The sequence below is a fragment of the Heliangelus exortis genome, chromosome 22, assembly GCF_036169615.1.
Source record: "Heliangelus exortis chromosome 22, bHelExo1.hap1, whole genome shotgun sequence".
Classification (NCBI taxonomy): Eukaryota; Metazoa; Chordata; class Aves; order Apodiformes; family Trochilidae; genus Heliangelus; species Heliangelus exortis.
Window position 1 is genome coordinate 8786225 of NC_092443.1, and position 18820 is coordinate 8805044.

The window sequence follows — 18820 nt, forward strand, 5'->3', positions numbered from 1 at the left end:
AGATGGAACCTGATGATCGTGGAGAAAGCTGGAGCTGAGTTTCAAGGGTCCAGCAGCTCTGATCTGAAGGCAGCATCCCCCTCACTGCCCACATCCATGCAAGCCCTGCAACCTTCCACAGGGAGCTGCTGCTTAAAGCTCAGCTCTGAGCACAAAAGCAGAGTTGCAGCCTTCCTGCAGGTTCCTGGAGCATGCACAGACAAAAAAAAACCCCAGTGTTTCATGCACAGCTGAGCACAAACATATGCTGGTACCTCCAGGGGACTCCCTGGGACAGATGCACTCCCACGGAGTCCATCAGCTGGGGACCAGCCACCTCTTGCCTGAAGAGGACGATGGGCAGCAGAAAGCAGCCTGAAAAAAAAAAAAACCAACCCAAAACACCACAACCCACAACCCCATCTGCCAAGGAAAACAAGCAGGGCCTTTCTTTAGCTGTGCATTTATATAAATAAACACAGGAATATTTTGCAACTCCCGAGGGACTGGCCCAGAGGAATATTTTTGCTGAATAAGGGTGGGAGCAACCCTCTGCTCACCGTAAGCCTGCGCACCAGAGTTTGGTGATGCAGAGAACAGGAGGACCCGGGAATGCGTGGGGTGAGCTGGGGATGTGGCTCTGCAGCTCCTGGTGCCACATGTCCCCATATCCACGATGTGCTGCTCTGTTGGGACAGGGAGAACAGAGAGAGGCTGCCATGGGGGTCTCAGTGCCCACAGCAGCAGGCAGCAACGGGCTGGCAGCTTGGTGGCCTCATCATGTCCTCTGTGAAGAAATATCAAGAAATAATTACCACCTCCAGAGCCCTTGTGTTACAAAATGTCTCCTTTCCTAGCAGAAAGCCTGCATCGAAGTTGCAGCTTCCAAATAAAAATTTTCCTCCTTTGGCCTTCCAGTCACACAGAAAAATGTGTTGAATTTGAAACCACAGTCAGCTTTGAAGCAGAATGGTCTTGAAAATTAAGGTGCCAGGACAGCCACTTCCCTGCCCTTTTGTGCTGGAGTCGCCATCTTTGCTGGGTGGTATCCCGCAGGTTTAGTGGTCCCAGTGCCTCTGCTTCGCTCTTCCCCAACACAGGGACAGCGTGACAGGGGGGTGACAACCCATCCGACAAACTGACTGAGTGCTGAGGTGCCACCCAAACCTCAGGGGACTGCAAACACCCCAGGATCTGCCCCACCGCTGCCTGGCGCCATGTTGGCGCCTTCTCCACAAGATGGCCGCTGACCCTGCCACGTTTGGCACAGGCTTTGAGGAGGTGCAGGGATCCCCACCAGCCCCTCATTCAGCCCTTCCCGAGGGGAACAAGAGGTGTTTGTGGTGACAGTGCCCAAAACATGCCCCTTGCCAGTGAAGTGGAAGAGCGGGAGGGTCGGCAGCCATCTTAGGCCTGGCGTAAGGTGCATGCAGGGAGCGCAGTCGGGCAGCCCTCTCCTTCCCCGTGTCCCCAGGGATCCATGGCTGCCTCATCTCCACTTTGGGACCCCGAAGCTGTCCCCAGCGGGCACGGCATGGGGGTTCCGCCCCGTGGTCCCTCACCCCCTCGGGGCGGCCGTGTTTGTTCTCCTCGCGGCGCCTGTTATCAGCTCACAACACACACAGGAAGTCCTGTCTGGGATTGTCCATCCCCGGCCTGATTTATACAGGAAGAAAAGCATAAAAAGCCGCCCTTCCACCTCAGCAGTCACCTCCTGCCTCTGCAGGGACGGCTGACGGCCATGCCGGGGGAGCCAGGTGGGCACCCAAGGCCCTCTGGCCCCGGGGTGTCCGGGTGGGGATGGCCGCCGGGAGCCATCGGGGAAGGAGGCAGCGGTGCTGGTGCTGGTGCTGGTGCTGGTGCTGGTGCTGGTGCCGACACAGCGGGGGATCCCGGGAGGCCACAGGTACCGAACCAACCGTGGGCACGGAGGGGATGAGGTGGATGGGATGGGGACACTGGGGTCTGTGTCCTCCCTGTGGGGTTTTGCCCCAGGTGAGGTGGAGGGGATGGGAGGAGGCTCAGGGGTGGGTTGGATGCAGCGCTGATGGAAAAAAGCAGGTTTTTAAAGGATTTTAAAGGATTTTAAAGGATTCTCTGGCTGTTCCCAGTGAGGCTGGCTCTGCCACACACGTGTCGAGCTGGGGAGGTTCCCCAGGGCTGGTTTGCAGAGCTGGACCTGCAGCACTGATATTTTTCATTCACCTCAGTGGCACGCAGGGTGTTTTCCAGGGGCAGAGGACTCAGAGGTTGCATTTTACCTCCTATGCGAGGAAGGCTCCGAACACTTCCACAAATACTTGCAAGATAGCTGGAAATTCTTCCCAAATGGCCTCTCTTTCCCTAACTCGTTCTCTTTTTCCATCTGCCTGCCCTCTGAACACCTTTAACAGGTTTTTCATCCTCCTGCCCGTGTTCCCCCTGTTCCTCTCTCCCCTCGGCTCAGCTCCTGCTGGATGCTTGCTCTGGGCTGGCAGTCTGGGAATACTCAGCAGGATTACACCAGTGCACAGCCCTGGATAGAAATAACCCAGCATAGTTGGTTTTTTGTTGTTTGTTATTTTTTTTTTTCCCAGGGTTTAGCATTCACGGAATCAGTTCAGTGGGCAGAGTATCAAACATAAGAAGAAATAACAAGGTTTTCTCAGTGATCAAGTTAATTTTAAAGCAGAATTGGAAGCTCTGCCACCGCTTGGAAAGCTGTGCCAGACAAAAGCCCAGATGTGGTGGGCTGGACCCTGAGCCTCCTCAAAAATCTGTATCTCCTCTGGGTAAAAGAGAAAACACCAGATCTGCCCTGGCAGATTCTGAATGCTGTTCCCTGTGATCCAGCATTCATTCTGCTGATTGAGTTAGTCCCCCTCTACGCTGTGAAACTGCCAGCTCTGTGCAAACTTCCCTAGAGGTAAGGGAGAGAAATTGAATCTGGGCTGCAGGCTCATCTGAGCCATTTCCCAGACTCTGCTGCTGCAGATGGGGCTGGCTCTGGGGAGAGAGATTTACAAACTGCAACAGATTAGTGTAAACGAACCTGACTCAGTCTCAGCAGCAGCAGAAGGGCATGGAGAAACACAGGGATTTAACTTGAGGTCTCAAACCAGACAGAGAAAGAAAAGACTCTCTGCTAACAGAAGAGGATGATCAGAAATGTTATTTCACTCTCCATCCTTTCTTCCAAAGTGAACATTTAGATTCATGCCCTGCTCAGAGAGGAGCTCCACTTAATGCAGCTTTTTGGAGCTGAAAACTTTCTCCTGGTGAGGAAGAATAATAGGAGCAAAAAACAGGCTTGTGCAAAATGCTCTCTCCTGAGCTGCTCACTGGGATGGCCATGAGGAAGGCACCAAACACCCAGCTCTTCCCAAAGCACATTTTGTGCACTCCTAGGGGAAGGATTCACTAGGAAATTGCAGAGGGGAACGGTGAGGTGGGAGCCCATTTCCCGCTGGTTAATGTCACTTTTTGCCAGGGAAATTTCACTGAAAGCCACAAAATTAAGTTCATTCCCTGGTGAGATGAATCATTTCCCAGTTTTTACGCAGCAGCTGTTACTGCCTCCTCTAAATGTAAATCAGAACTCATCTCCTTAAGCTGTAACTTAGCAGTCCTGAGGCACTTTGTGCTTGTGAAGTTCTTACTCAGACCGAAAAAAAAGAAAATCATTTTTGTGAGAATCAGATCTGGGTGATACTATGCACAGCACTGAGCAACTGGTGACGACAGACCTAGAAGTTATAGGCCAAGTACTTTTCTTGGTCTGACCTGCTTTGATCCCACTGACATCAATGGACTCCTAAACTTCCACTGAGATAAGTGCTCTGCAGCTGATGCAACCGAGAACAATATGGGACAGAATGGAACAGTGGGAGGTTGTTTTCCCTGCAGAGCTCTGCAGGAGAGGGGCTGCTCCAAACTTAAGTGTTAAGTTTACAAACAGACTTTTGAAAAGTCTGAGCAGAAGGGTTTGTCCTAAAACAGGAAAAGCCATCCCCTTTTTTTCAGAAGCAGCAACATTTCCTCTTGCTTTTGCTAATACTTCCAGTTCTGTGTGAGACCCCTGGAGATGCCAGCCAGAGCCCATTGTACACAGCAGGTATGGGGTCAGCCATGGCTTGGAGCCCCTGACAAGTTTTGCATCTGTGTGTGTGTCACTCTCCTCTCTGTCTCCCCATCCATCTATCTCCATCTGCCACTCCAGCACTTCTGGCCCCAGTCTGGGGAAGTGCCTGTGTGCTTGGGCACGTCCTGTTTACTCTGATGGGTACTGAGCACTCCTTTCCAAGAAAGTTTTCCTGGTGTGGGAACTTAGTGCTGATTTCCTGTTAAGTCTTCTCTGTTAATCATTCCTTTTCCATGCCTGCAGAGAGAGCCAAGTTGAGTTGTGCCCACCCCAGCCCCTGTCACCCTCACACCCTCCAAACTCACCTTTTTCCAGTCCTTAATCCTCCACAGGTGGTCTGAGGGAGGGTGAAGGGTCCTTGGTCTGTGAGATGAGCTCTAGGAAATGGGGAAAAATGGGGTGAAAACATCCAGCCAGGCTGGTGCTCAGCACTCAGCACTCCTCAGAGCTCACACTGGTGGTAAAAACCAGTGAGAGACAAGGAGATTTTGATATTGTTAAATCTAAGAGGGAGGTTGGACAGAAACCTTTTGTTCTTGGCTTGGAGACAAGCATTAATGTGAGATGTCGTGGGAGTGCACTTCTAGTGTGCAAGGGAGCAAACTCTGGAGGAAACATGTAAAGCACTGCTCCAGGGAGAACTTCACATTCAGACTGACTTACAGTCAGGAGCCAAAATCCCTTACTGCCTTTGTCAGAAGTTGATCACACCAACATTAACAGAGCCAAGAGATCTGATCTTCTCCCACCCTGAACTGGCATCGCTCTTCTGCGTTCAAGGGAACTTTGCCAGGCTGTGTCCCAAGGGATTTCCTCCCAGAATAAAGAATATTAGCATGTAAGACACTGAACTCTCCCTGTGAGTGGAGGATTAAATGCTCTTTTAATAGGCTATATGCTGTTCTTAAGCAGCTGACACGGGCACTTGCTTGAGCAAAGATATGATCCAGTAAATGGAACCAGAAAGCAAATATTTTGCAATTAAAATAATCACAGAATTTAAAATGCTGCTGTGCACTTAGGGAGTAATTGTCTAATGGCTCCAACAGGGACCCTGAGCAGTGGTGTGCTCAGTGCTGCTCTGGGTGTCATTGTCCTGCAAGGAGCTGAAAGCTGAGTGCTGGACAATGAGTGACAAGGAGTCCATCCCCTCCCTGACCATCACACTTGGGATTCTGAGGATTTGTGCAAAGGCTGCCTGGGCAGTCAAGTTTCTTTGTCCTTAGAGGAGCATGCGTGTACACTGAGGATGATGAAATAGTGCTGGGATCACAGAGGAGTGCAAGGGAATTTGGAAACATTCTGGCGAGTGGCAGCAGGAATGGGACATCTCCTTCTCTTGGCTTCTCGGAAAATCCCAGCCTTGGGCCCGGGGGAGCCTGTTGGAGGGGATAGCTCAGTGTTCAGCAAAGCCTCAATGCTTCTGCTCTGCTCACTCCTTGCTCCTGGCCCTGCCTGCTCTACCCCAAAGGGTTCAAAGCCACCACAGATCTGCCTGGCCTTTCCCACCGGAGTGGTGACCCACTCTGCAAGCTCGTGGGAACATCCAGGGAAGCCCAGAGCAGGTGTGTCAGGGGCAGGGGCTGGATCACTGATCTCTTTCTGTATGACAAGGGGAGTGTAACAGAAGGTTGTTTTTTTTTTTTTTTTTCTGTTCTGACAGTAAGAAACCAAGATGCTCCATAAGGAAAGGATCCCTGCCTGGGAGGAATGATGGAACACCACAGCTCAGGTGAGCATCTCAGCTGTAAAATTCAATCCCATGCTTCCAGGAGAAACTTTCCACTGGCTTCCAAATGCATTTTACAACAATTAGACAAGCCAAGTGTCAGGCTTTGTTTGTCTCCCCCCATAAAACAGAAAAGACAGCAATGCTCTCTGCACAGTAAGATAATTACCATCCCTTCAAGGCTCCTGGGAAAAGTTTCCTGTGCTTTATGAGATTAAGTGATCTGAAATCACTCCCCAGAGGAAGGCTGGATCCAGAGCAGCCAAACCTATTGGTGCCATGGGGGGTGCTGTGTAAGGTGGAGCTGTGCTTCCACCAGCAGCAGTTTGCCTGTCTCTTGCCACTGGGAGGGATCCCATCTCCCACACGCTCCGTCCTCCTGCCAGTAAAGCTCCATCCTCACCATCTCATCCCAGAGCTGATTCTCCTCTGCTCTGCTCCCTTCCCCAGGGAGGCTCTGACTAAAGCAGCTGATGATCCTTTCATAGGGGTCCACCTGAGAGCCCCACACCAGCACATCCAACACCCATCAGCTCCCCCAGAGGGCACAGGACAATCCCAGACAGCTCCAGTTCCATCCCCAGCCTCAGCCTATCCGTGAGGAAATACAGGGGATGGGCCAGTGCTCTCAATTGCTCTTTTGGAGCCATTATTGTTTAACTGGTAAATATTGCTTTGAAATGCCTACATGCTTTCAAACAAAAAGTTGCAAAGCTTAATGGGAACAAATATTCCCAGGGGGTTGTATCCTGCCATTCATTCACACATCAGACCCCTGCTCTGTGCACGGGCAGGAGCCTAAGTCATTTGAAAAACAGTAAGGCTCTGTGCTCTAATTTCCCAGAGAAAAATGCAGACAAAACAAGTGGCACTTTGGCACAAACCTAACAGCAGAATTATTTTTATTTTTTTTTAATAACTGGGTATTTACCCGGAGGAGCCTGCAGGCAGCTGGGGGATCCCTGGATAGGGATGTGTAAGCTGGCAGAGCTGTGCCCTGCTGGGGTCTGGCTGTTGAGTCTGGGCTTCTCTCGGGGTCAATTCCATGGCTGGGAGAAAGTCCAAGGAATCCCTCAGGCATCCTTTAGGGCTCGCTGGAAAGCAGCCACCCTGTCCTGGCAGTTCATCACCTGCCTCTGGAGGACTTGGCTGTTGTAAGGGATTAATGGGGCACAGTGGGAGGTTAAGGACGAGTACAGTGTCTAGGTCTCTAACCCCGGGGAAGATGCTGTCCCCTCTTACAACTGTGTGTCCTCTCAGGGAGTGCAGAACCAGCTACAGTATTTTTTAGCAATTTTTGCTAAATTTTTGCCCTGGCCACCGCACTGCTGATGGGCCATTTCACCCGGGGGCTATGCTGGGATCTCTCGCTCTTGTCATTCATCCCCTGCCCACCCAGGCGAGCTGATCTGCGAGGGGACCAGGGACTTTGTGTCCTTGGAGCTTGGGGGGGATGCAGGAAGGGGCTGGTGGGGCTGCAGAGCTCAGCCTGCCCAAGGCAGCCTGCAGGTAAGGCTCCAGATCGGTGCCGGGACAGGGATCCCCTGCAATCCCATCTCCATCGGGATCCCCTCCAATCCCATCTCCACCGGGGGCCGTGCTGCAGCACCAGCCCTTGGGGCACAGTGTGTGTCCCCCACCCTGGGCTGGGCTGCTCCCAGGGGTCCTGCCCTGGCCCTTCATGTCCCCCCAGGGCCAGGCTTCTCCGGGGGGGGCTTAGTAGGGGGGATCCTGCCCTGTCTGTCCCTGCACATCCCCGGGGACCCGGGGCATCCCGGCGGGGGGCAGGTGGCTGCCGGCGGGGGCCGGCGGGGCGGGGGGCGGGCGGAGGCTCCCCGGGCCCCGGCGCTTCCCCCCCGGCCGGGAGCCTCCGCTTTCCTCCCCGCCCGGAGCTCATTGGGCCGGGGCGGAGGGACCGGCTCGGGCCGGGGGAGGAAATGCGCGGGGGGCCGCGGCGCGGCGGAGATTCCGCGGCTCCGCCACCGGTGAGTCCCGGCGGGCGGGGGCTCGGCTGGCCCGGGGGGGGCCGCGGCCGCATCCCCCGTCGGGGAGGGACGGGGACAGCGAGGAGGGGAGGGTCTCGGAACGGGACGAGCTGCCGGAGCGGGACAGAGGGGGCCCAGGGATGCCGGGGCGGAGGGGAGCGGGAGCGGGGGGCTCGGAGGTGCCCTGGGGAGGCGGAGGGCAGTGAACGGGACGGCGGGCACGGTTCTGCCTGCCCCGAGAAGGGCAGCAGCCGGGGAGCGGGGCTCGGCCTGCTGCGGGCCGGGGTGAGCATCCCTGCGCCGGCCGCAGTGTTCCTGTCCCTGCTCCGCGGTGCCCGTGTCCCTGCAGCCCCCCCGTGATACCGGTGTCCCTTCAGCCCTCCCCGTGATACCCGTGTCCCTGCAGCCCCCCCGTGATCCCCGTGTCCCTGCAGTCAGTCCCCCTGTGATCCCCGTGTCCCTGCAGCCCCCCCGTGATCCCCGTGTCCCTGCAGCCTGTCCTCCCGTGATACCCGTGTCCCTGCAGCTCCCTCTATGATCCCCGTGTCCCGTCATCCCCCCGTGATCCCCGTGTCCCCGCAGTCCCCACCGCGGCACTCGTGTCCCTGTGTCCCTCTCCGCGGTGCCCGTGTCCCTGCACCCCGCTGCCCGGTGCCATAATCCCCCGCGCCCTGCTCCGCGGTGTCTCCATCCCCGTCCCTGTGCTCCGGGCTGTTTGCATCCCAGCCTGCGCAGAGAACAGCTGTAAAGGAAAAGCCACCTCCCTGCTGCCGGTGCTGCCCCACTCCACGAGGGTTTGGCCCCGAGGGCTCAGCCCAGGTCCAGCGCAGGGCTGGGAGCTGCAGTTTCACCTGCAGACCCAGGCCAGGCTGCCTGAAAAAGTGCGGGGTTCTGTGAGGGTGATGCAGCCTCTGGAGTCTCTGGGTTCCCTTGCACCGCTTTGCAGACAACCTCGGATTCCTCCTGCTGCCATCAGCTGGAGTTTGAGCCTTGGTTTCATGGACAAAGCACTTGCTCCTTGTGTTTTCCCCTCGGTTTCCCCCTGCAGCGGGTTAGGCAAGAGCAGATTTAGGATTCTGGCTGGTTGGAGAGTGACCCCAAGACTCAGAGGAGCACATGGTCAGTCAGACTTTGCTGATGGCACTGATGTGATTTAATTTGCCAGACTGCTGGACTTCACCTCTGTGCTTGAGAGACCAGAAAGGCAGTGACAGAAAAACAAAAGAAAAAAAGTTTTTTTTTTTCCTTAATCCTGAAAGATTATCCTTCAGTGATATGTTTTAAAAGAGAAGTATTAGAATGGGTAGTGGCATCAGGCTGGAGGATCTTCTGTGGTTTCAAAGAGGCTGATTTTTAAATAAACTCATAAAAGAGACAAGTATAGATGATAATATTTTCCACTTCTGAAACCGTTTCTGCTAGGAAGGTACCACAATTTTATAACCTAGAGGGATACTCTGGTCACTTGAGGTAGGGCAGTGCTGCTCCATTTCAAAGAAAGAAGTGAAACCATCTGTATTTTAACCTCGTGCCTTGCATTTCTTGCCTTCCTCCCAGGGAAAGCTCCCACAGCAGTCACAGGAATCCTGTGGGAGGACAGAGATGGTTGGCAAAGTTTGGCTTGCAAATTTCTGGAGAAGCACCACTAGGCTGAGAATCTGTTCTTGTAAGGAAAATATGTGTCCCAGTATAGCCCTGGGAAAACCAGCTGGCTGAGCAGGGGGGAGTTGGTCCATCTCTGTATGCTCATGTCTCCAAAAGGACTGGAGAAAAATGGGATTTCTTCACTATTTTATAAAAAACTTCCCTGCAGGTCAAGCAAGATTTGATTTTCTGCTGGTGAACATACCACACTTGATAATTTTAAGATTAAATTTATCACTGTGTTTGGAGGAGATGTTTGATAGTGTGGGGCAGGAAGGCAGCAGCCTGGTTTCATTCCAGATGCAGCTCTGCATCTCTCCAGTGCCTCAGTTTCTTCACCTGCACAAAGGAAAAGATGCTCCTGAGTGCCTTGGCAAAGGGCTTTGAGACCTGCAGAGTCTTTAGGTTAGGGGTGGTTTTACTCATTATCTGCAACAAGCTGGCTCAGATTTAGTGATTTTCCTCAGAGAGTCTGAGGATGAACCTGGAATCTCCCATCTCCCATCACCTGGGGGTTTTAGAAAGTTTATTTGCAGCTCATCCTACTTGCAGCTTCAGAAAGATGTTTCACTCTGTGCTGCCTCTCTATAAAGCTACTCAGGGTTTAATCAGAAAGACTGAGTCTTTCTTTAATTGAAATATATTTAAGGTGGGTTTAGTTCTTCCTCCTTTAACTGCTGCCATCCGGAGGCCAACTGTCCTATTTAAATTAGATATTGTTTAATTAGATATTGCTATTGACCTCCTTCAGCCTTGTTTCATATTTGCCCCCTGCTAGAAAATCAAAGCCTCTTTATTTGTGACTCAGTTAATTCTGACTCTGCAGATGGTACATATGGCCCTTACAGCACTTTTCCCTGGCAAAAAAGTTGTATTTTAAAGAGGAGAAGATCAGATTTCAGCGTGTTATGTGGTGGGAAAAGGCAGCTTTACAATGCTGTATGGATTAAGAAATTAGGGGCCATTGTTTTGTCCTGCCTGGCTGGAACTGGCAGTGTATTTCAGGGTGACACAGGTCCCTTCCCAGTGCCACCAGAGCATCTCCTGCCTGCTGGGCCAGGTGTCCCTCTGGGGAAAACCACTGTCCCAGCAGTGACTCGAGGGTTTGAGAGGGGTTCTAAGGTCCCTTGTGTCCCCTCTCCCCCTGTGCTTTGACCTTGTAGCAAGTGTGCTCCTGTCACAGCCCCATGGGCTGCCCTTGGGGGGTCTGTGCACACCCAGTGCCATCCCCCTGTCCCTGGGAGCAGGAGCTGACCCCATCCTCACAGCCCCATCAGAGGTCCCCAGCTGGGGAGGGACAGACAGACACCTCGTGTTCTCACTGCTCTTCTCTCCTGTTGCAGGGTTCCCAGCTGAAGGGCAAGACATGCAGTAGGAGGCAGCACTTGCCACCAAAGAGCCAGACCCGGTCCTGCTGCACAGCCCAGGGCACCTCAGGAGTGACAGGACATGTGCCACATCAGCTGCCTCCTCCTGGGACTCCTCTTCATCCTCAGTGTGACCAACAAGGACTCCTGTGCCCAGGCAGGGTAAGCCCCCTATTCTTTGTCCATCTCCTGGGTGCCATCATGGCAAGGTGCATCCTCTCTGGGTGATGAGGAGCCCTCCAGCACCTGAAGTGCAGCTTGCTGGGCTGGCAAGGAGGTGGGAAAAGGCTCAGCCCAATCCTTTGCTGGTGTTTGTTTGCTTTGTCACCCCAGCAAAAAAGCTTCTCAGAAAAAATGCCCTTACACCGTTTAGCTCTGTGCTGGGGACACAAAGACACCTGGGGGCTTCTTGTCTGGGAGAGTCAAAAGCTAAACAGGCCCTGAAGTGTATGGGAATTATTATTGTCTCTTTTAAGCACATATTTGCACAAAAATACACACACAGCCCTGCTACCCTGTGAAAATGAGCTCTCAAAGGAGGATGCGGCCTCCCAGCTCAGAGAGGATGCTCCATCCAGGGGACACAGGCATGGAAAATCCCAGCTGGTTGTTGCCTGCTGTGCCCTGTGCTCCCTGGGCTGCTGTGGCATCTGCAGCTGTGGTCCTGCAAGTTCTGGAAGAACTGGATCCCAGCACAGCCTGGGCAGGCACAGCTCAGCTGCTGTAGGCTCAGAGGAAGCCCAGAACTCAGTGCCCCAGTTTCTTCCCCAGCAAAAAGGACCTCAAGCTCAACCCCCCAGATAGAGCTTGTGTTTTCTACAGTTTGTTTTTGCATTGAAACACTCTCCTCTGGTATTGAACCTTTCACATTCTGGTCATAACTAAAACCACAAGCTGAATTCCCTGCTCGCACGCACGGGCTTCAGCTACAGCTTTATTCTACATTTTGCAAAGCAAACAATTGCCATTTAAAAGCTGCATCTTCCATAGCATTAATCAGTGAGGCTGAGAGTTTTCTGCAGTTAATGGAAGCCATCTGATGTCTGTGCTAATTCCCAGGCTTTTTATTCTAGTTTCTATTTGGGCTGGGAGGCTGAGACAAGTAGATGAGTTCCTCAGTGGGACTGACCTGCTTGGGCTGGAAAATGTGGAAAAAAAGAATTTTTAACCAAGACCACTTTAGTTATTAACCTTGGGAAAGTATTTGACTGGATCACAGTTATCTTAGGAAGATGTGAGGGTGACTTTTGTCTGGCCTCTACTTTTTCTAAGCCTGAGACTTCTTGTGAAATGATTAATTTCTTGGTGACCACAGGGGCATCCGTTAAAGGAGTGCAAGTCTCAGAAAGGAAAAATCCACCCAGAAAATGGATGATTTTAAAGGAAGGGAGGTGATGAATGGAAGGAGGACTGCTTTGAGTAAATCCCCTTTAAATCTGGGCCCCGACAGCTCCCCTGGGATGGAAAGACTGTGCTGGGGTGAGTGTACAAGGAGGTGTCAGTGCCTTTGTGCAGGGCAGGACCAGCACTCAAGCTTTGTGCTGCTGCCCCTACACAGCTTGAAGCAGCCTCCTGGGTCACTTGGGCAATTAGCCACTGCTGTTCAAATAGCCCTCTGTAGAGAGGGACTGTCAGACCACATCCTGGGCTGGTGTAAATCAGCCTCGTTGCCCTGAAGGGAACAGTGTGGGGTTGGTTTTTAGCCGGGGTCTGACCCTCTCCTCTCTGCTCAGCCGCAGGGTCTGCGCCGCGGTGCCGCCCCGGGGGGCAGCTGCCCACACCGAGTCCCACATCCAGCCTGTCTACCAGCCCTACCTCACCACCTGCCAGGGCCACCGCCTCTGCAGCACCTACAGGTGAGGCCAGCAGCCAAGAGGGTCCCCAAGAGGGAACCAGATCCACCCCAGCCAGGCAGTGACCCGTGGGGGAGTTCTGCCTCCATCCGCAGGGAAGGGGCTCTGAGCCCCTGGGTGAGGAGGGCTCTGACCCACTGGCACAGGAGAGGGATGGGGAGCTTGGGGCACCTTCCCAGCCACCCAGCTCACCCTGGTTTGGTGTTGCAGGACCATCTACAGGGTTGCCTACCGACAGGCATCCAGGGAGCTGCCCCAGCCCATGGCCTCCTGCTGTCCTGGCTGGAGCAGAGCTAACAGCCACACACTGGGATGCAACAGAGGTAAGAGAATGCTGTGTCACCCTGGTGCCAGCCCTTGTCTGTCCCCCAGAACCTGCAGGCTGGGTAGCTCGGGTCCCTAGGGGAGCCCTGGCAGCCAGCTCTCTGATTTACTGGCACTCTGTCTGTCAGGCAGACTCTCCCTGTAGGATTTTTTTGGTGTCACAGCCACACGCAGTTCAGTTTCTGATTTATTCCCAGCCTTTCTCTGCTGTCTTGCAGGCCTTTTTCCTTTGGGACCATTTATTAACTTTATAGTTACCAAAGGATAAATAAACCGAGTAAGTCCTTTCCATAAAAATCAGCAGTAATGGAAGAGAAATGCTTTCAGGAGGCAGTGGTGATGTACAGCACAAAACAAATGCAAAACATCAGTAGCTAGTCAGTCCCCAGATGAGCTCAGAGCACAGCACCAGGGGCTTCCCAGTGCCTGCTGCTGCCCATCAGCCCTTCTGCCTCACTGCTGTGCTGCCAGCAGGCACCTTATCCCCTTTTCCAGGCTGGAAAGACCAAAGTCCTGTTTATCCCACCCATTCTGTGCCCAGTGCACCCTACTCAGCCCAACCCCACTGCTCTGGTGCTGGTGCAGAGCATCCTGCCCTCAGGCTGGAGATGGGATAGGTTTTGCTCTGTGTTTGTCTGTAAAAACAGCCCCAGTGGCAGGGGTGGGACCCCCAGAGCTGCCCAGTGAGGCTGTTTCTGCCTTTGTTTCCACAGCCCTCTGCTGGGTGCCATGCCAGAACGGTGGGAGCTGCACCTTCCCTGGGAGATGTGCCTGCCTGCCTGGATGGACAGGGCCAGCCTGCCAGACAGGTACCAGCCATGCTGTTTCCTCCAGGCTCCATGCATTGAATCTGCCCCAGTGCTGCCAGGAGAGCTGCTTCAGGGGGCAGAGGGGCTGCCATGGGGTTCTGGAGGTCCTCAGTCCACAGATTGACCCTGTCCTTGGTGGGGATGGGGACCACCTTGGCTCCTCACCAAGCCTTGGTGCAGACCTCAGAAGGGAACCAGTGGGTTTCTCCTCCACACACATCTACAGGGATTGCTCCAGGGCACTGGTGCCTGATGGTTTGGCCAGGAACAGAGGGGAAGCTCAGCTCCCAGGGGAGCTCTGACCTCCCTTGGACTGCATCGGGGCTCTCAGCCTCGACTGCAGCCCTGGCACCCACATTTTCTTTCTTGCTGATGCTGCTCTGCAGTGGGTGAGCATGAGCAGGGGCTGTGCTTTCTGCAGAGCAGCTCTAACACTTGTGGGGTTAGCTGGAGATTTTCCCAAGCTTTGTAAACTCTCGATGTAAACTAAGACACCCATTTACTGCAGAGATTAAATCTGTAAACTGAAAATATCAAGGGGGGGAGAGGGAAAGCAGCCTGATGCTCCTCACCAGAGTGCAAGGAAATCAGGCAGCCTGGAGGGCAGCAGTGCTCTGCAGACCAAAACTCTGCCACAGCATTTCTCAGCTCTTCCACTCTCCTGTAAAGCAGAAGAGGAGTGTGTGGCACCAACCCACACTGGGCCAGGCAGAGCTGAGCACATCACTGACAGCTCTGGCTCCAGAGCAGGGGGAGAAGGATTTTCCCACTGCCTGAAACAGATTCACCCGGGCGTGGGAAGCGGTTCAGCTCATTTGGCTTTGTGGGAACAGCTTTAATAACTCCCCCGTGTGAGGAAGAGGTTACTGGGTTTTGTACACACTTGAAAGGCTGATAGCTCCTCACCACGGCTGGCTGGAACCAAAACCCTGGCCATAAATCCAGGATGAGAGCCTTGCACTGCCTGTGCCTGCCTGGCCAGAGCTGGGACATTTCTGACCACAGCTTCTGCTTCTGGCTCTTTAGTGGGGGGGAGCAGGCAGAGGGGAGGGGGACAGATCCCCCTCGGGGTTAGCCCAGCTTTGCTCCAGATGGGTGCTGGTGGGTTTCCTGCTCACCCCCCGTGGCACAGAGCACCCAGAGCTGTGTCAGGGCTCCCATCACATCCCCACCCTGCAGGAACCCCTGTGGCTCTAGCAGGGGGGGGCTGAGCCCACCGTGCCCCTCACCTGGGCAAGCACCTCCTCATCCCACCCCCCCGTCCTCACCAACCCACACTTGTGATTTCAGACGTGGATGAGTGTGCTGGCCCCAGCCACGGGTGTGCTCAGCTCTGCACCAACACCCCCGGGAGCTATCACTGTGCTTGCTGGGATGGCTTCAGCCTGGCTGCTGACACCAAGACGTGCCTGTCCCCGGTGCCAGCCCCCCCGCCAGAAACCTCCAGCCAAGCAGGTAACCTGTCCCCCCTCCCAGGCTGCTCGGGGCCTTTCGTGAGAGCTGGGATTAACTCTTGGAATCAGAGGGGGTGCAAGAGACAGGAGAGGGGACAACAGCCAGAACCTCTCAGCTTTGTTCCCTTCTACCACCCGAACAACCCCTCCGTGCACAAATCCAGCCTGGGAGGGGTAGAAATCCCATCTTTGTGTGGTGGCCGGGATGCAGCCGTTTTCTCCATCATCATCATCCTTCCTTCAGGGCAAGTCTGGAGCTGCTGGGAGCCGTGGCGCCGCTGGTTGATGGCCCATTATTACTTTTGGTACGCGCTGTGACACTTCAAACTCGTACCGTGAGTAATAATGCGCTGCGGCCAGCACGGGCATCACCGGGAACCGCCTGGAGGAGCAGGGAACCATCTGCAGGTGCCCCAAAAACCTTCACCCCCCCTGCAGGGCCCTCGGCAGGGAGGACCCTTTGTGCCCACCACGACCTGGGTGCTAACTAATCCGACACCACGGGTGGGAACGCCCCGACCTTCACCAGACCTCTTCCCTTTAAGCATCACCCCACTGCCTGAAAATTTCCCTGCTTTGTTGCGGGTTCTCGGGCAGCAAGGAGAGGTTTGTGTGCCTTAGCTGCAGGACTAGATGGCAGTGGGTGCAGCAGGCCTGGGATCTGATGGATGCTCCAAGGGCTGGTCCCAGCAGGGCAGAGCCTGGGTGCTCCCTGGAAGGGGAGCAGAAAGCAGCAAGAGCTTGGCCTGAGCCCTGCAGCCTCACCCCAGCACCTTCCACTTCACCTCTGAGCTTTTACTCACCTTTTCGTGGCCACTTTTTTTCAGGTCCCCCAGGTGAAATGAAGGAAGAAATGAAAGACCTGAAGAGCAGAGTGGAAGCACTGGAGCAGGTGAGCTCTACCCTGCCCTGCTGCAGCTCAAGGGTTCTCTCAGCCAGCTCCCACCCCACCCTGTTTGCAGCCAGGGTTTCCCTCTGTCCCAGCTTTATTTTTAACACCAGCCTGGCCTCACACCACAGCAATCCCAGCTCTGCTCCACTCAGCAGCTCTCCCAGCCCTTTGAACACCACCAAGCCTTTCCAGCCAGCCCACAGGGTGGTCCTTGTGGCTGGGGAGGACACACTCATAGCTCCCTCTCTCCCTGCAGAAACTCCAGTTGGTGCTGGCTCCTTTCCACAACCTGATGCCATCTGTGCCCGAGGAGGTTGGCACAGACCCCATCAGTCGTCTGTCCCACTCCCTGCAGCAACTGGACAGAATCGACTCCCTGAGTGAGCAGATCTCCTTCCTGGAGGAGAGGCTGGAAACATGTAAGTGCCTGGAAAAAAAAAAAAAAGCAGGGCTGGAGTGTTTCAGTGCACCCACACTGACCACAGCAAGCAGATGTAGGCCAGTGAGATCAGTAACATATCTGCCACTATTAATTTATATCTCCCGCAAGCTCAGCAGCCTTTAATTAATAAAAGATGAACACAAACAGCCCAGCAGCTTTATTTCAAAGCTGTTACTGTGTCTGCACCATCTGACTGCCCTTCTAGCAACTGAAAATCATAAGGCTTGCATGTGGAAACGTGGCTCCGGGGCAGAAGCAGAAGGAGCCCACTATGAGCAGTAGGTCATGGCTTGCCATCAGCACCCTCACCAGCTGTGTTCCTTTCCTGTGCCTTTATAACTTAGTTTTTAGGAAAGAAACCTCCATTCTTTGGAAATTAACAGTCCAAAAAGTCAATCAGTAAAGTTTAGGGAGCGTGCAGAATGTGGCAGATTTACGAGCCTGGGAGGTTTTAGGCATTTTCTTTTTGAAGTCTGCAGTCCAAGCAGTGGACCAGAGCAGGTTTCCTAAGTAGCAATCTCTGAAGCAGAGGCATTGGTGGGAGCTCTCATGTGTGAAATGGCTGAAGGTAAGGGGGGGTCCTCCTTTGTGTGCTCCCCCCACAACCCCAGAGAGCAAGGCAGGTCCCTCAGGTATCTGTGCAAGGCTCAGCCTGGAGCACTGCAGCTTGACTTAGGACAGATCACAAACCCTAGGAACACTTTTTTTTTGGTAGGCAGCTCTTTTTCCTGTTAATTCCAGTCAAACACACCCAGAAAGTAAGCATGGTGCTCACAGCAGAGGGGTGGGAGTTCTTGGAAAGACTGAGGGAAACTTTTTCAGGGCATGTCCAGTCCCAGTTCACTGCTTGCAGTAATGGTTTAGATACAAAAGACTTCAAAGAATTTTTTTGAAGACAAAGCAGCTGCAAATAGACACTTGAAAACCATCTCAGAAAGGTGTAATCATAAGAACCACTGAGTGTTCCAGCAGGCTGAGCTGCCTAGTGAGCCCCATACATATTATTAATGACAGCACAGGGGAATTTGGGCAGTATCACAAGGTAACATGGATTTATTCCAAGGATGACTCTGAAGCCCTGAAATTAACTTCTTCCAAGCCTGTGCCAGCAAGCAAGACTTTTTTTTTTTTTTTTTTCCCCTCTCATGGTTCTGAAAGTCCCTGGAAGACACAAGAGTGTCCTTTTGTACTCCAGGGCATCCTACAGAGGGTTTCGTAGCCATCCACTGTGCCTGGTGAAGCCTTTCACAGCCAAGTGTTGATACATCTCCACCCTTCAATTATCTGCCCACTGGGGATGTGATAATGACAAAAAAACCACATTTTCACTTCTTTAAAACACCACTGGAGGTAGAAGGTTGGCTCTCTTCAAGCCGTTACCATTTTATCCCCTTTTCACTCCCAGTTCAGTGCTGGCTGGCTGTGACCTGGCCAGTCAGCAGCTCTGGGGATTCCCAACATGTGGCTGGGGACACAGCCTGGGGGGGACAGAGCCAGCCTGGGGGGGACAGAGCCAGCCTGGGGGGGTTGGCAAGAGGAAAGCAGCAAATGTGGGTGACATTTACAGAGCCTGAGGTCAGCCTCGGCCTTCTTAAGGAAGGAGTTAAAAAAAAACAAACCCAGGCTAACAACATGGCTGGATTGTTGTTTCTTTTTTATCTTCTCAGGTTCCTGCAAGAATGAACTTTAGCTGAGCACCCAAGGAGTTGGAGTAAGCCAAGTGCAACTGTAGCTCTTATCTGACTCTCCAGCCCTGGGTGAGGATGAAGCCACATCATCTCCAGGAAGGCACAGGGTAGCAGGAGAAGGCTGATTTCCTATCAGCACCTCCATCATTTTCTTTTCCAACTCACCTTATCAAAGATCATGCAGTTATTTCCAAACTGGAGTCAGAGCCCTCAGCATCTCCCCCCCCTTCCTGCTGGAGAGGCAGAAAATAAATGCCTTACCTCGTGCCACCAGTGCCTGGCTGGCTGTGCCAGAGAGATTGGCTGGATGGGAAGCTGTGTGGTGCTCACAGCTTTTACTTTGCATTACCCTGGGACATCACCTCCCAGCAGAGCACAGACCTGGCCCAGGCTGCCTCCCTGATGCTCCCTCTCCCTGCTCTCCCCCAAGAAAAGGCATGTTTGGATCCAGGGGATGGGTGCCACTGGTACCTGCAAAGGTTCTGCACTGGCTGGGTAGAGGGTGCCCATCCCTGCAGCCTCTGTTTTGCTCTC

At 53.7% G+C, this 18820-nt stretch overlaps 1 protein-coding gene across 2 annotated transcripts; it reads left to right on the forward strand.

Annotated features, from left to right (window-relative positions):
* The first annotated feature begins 1712 nt into the window (after positions 1–1712).
* On the forward strand, positions 1713–18556 carry EGFL7 (EGF like domain multiple 7). Of its 2 annotated transcripts, XM_071766500.1 has the most exons (10): positions 1713–1885; positions 5763–5831; positions 10801–10986; positions 12558–12680; positions 12888–13000; positions 13715–13810; positions 15101–15265; positions 16092–16156; positions 16413–16575; positions 18266–18556. In XM_071766500.1, the coding sequence occupies exons 3-10, from the start codon at positions 10907–10909 to the stop codon at positions 18286–18288; spliced, it is 828 nt and encodes a 275-aa protein (XP_071622601.1). In that variant the 5' UTR covers positions 1713–1885; positions 5763–5831; positions 10801–10906; the 3' UTR covers positions 18289–18556. The 2 variants fall into 2 exon arrangements, with proteins under 2 accessions (XP_071622601.1, XP_071622602.1); XM_071766501.1 differs by lacking the exons at positions 1713–1885; positions 5763–5831 and adding an exon at positions 7730–7813.
* Positions 18557–18820: the final 264 nt, after the last annotated feature.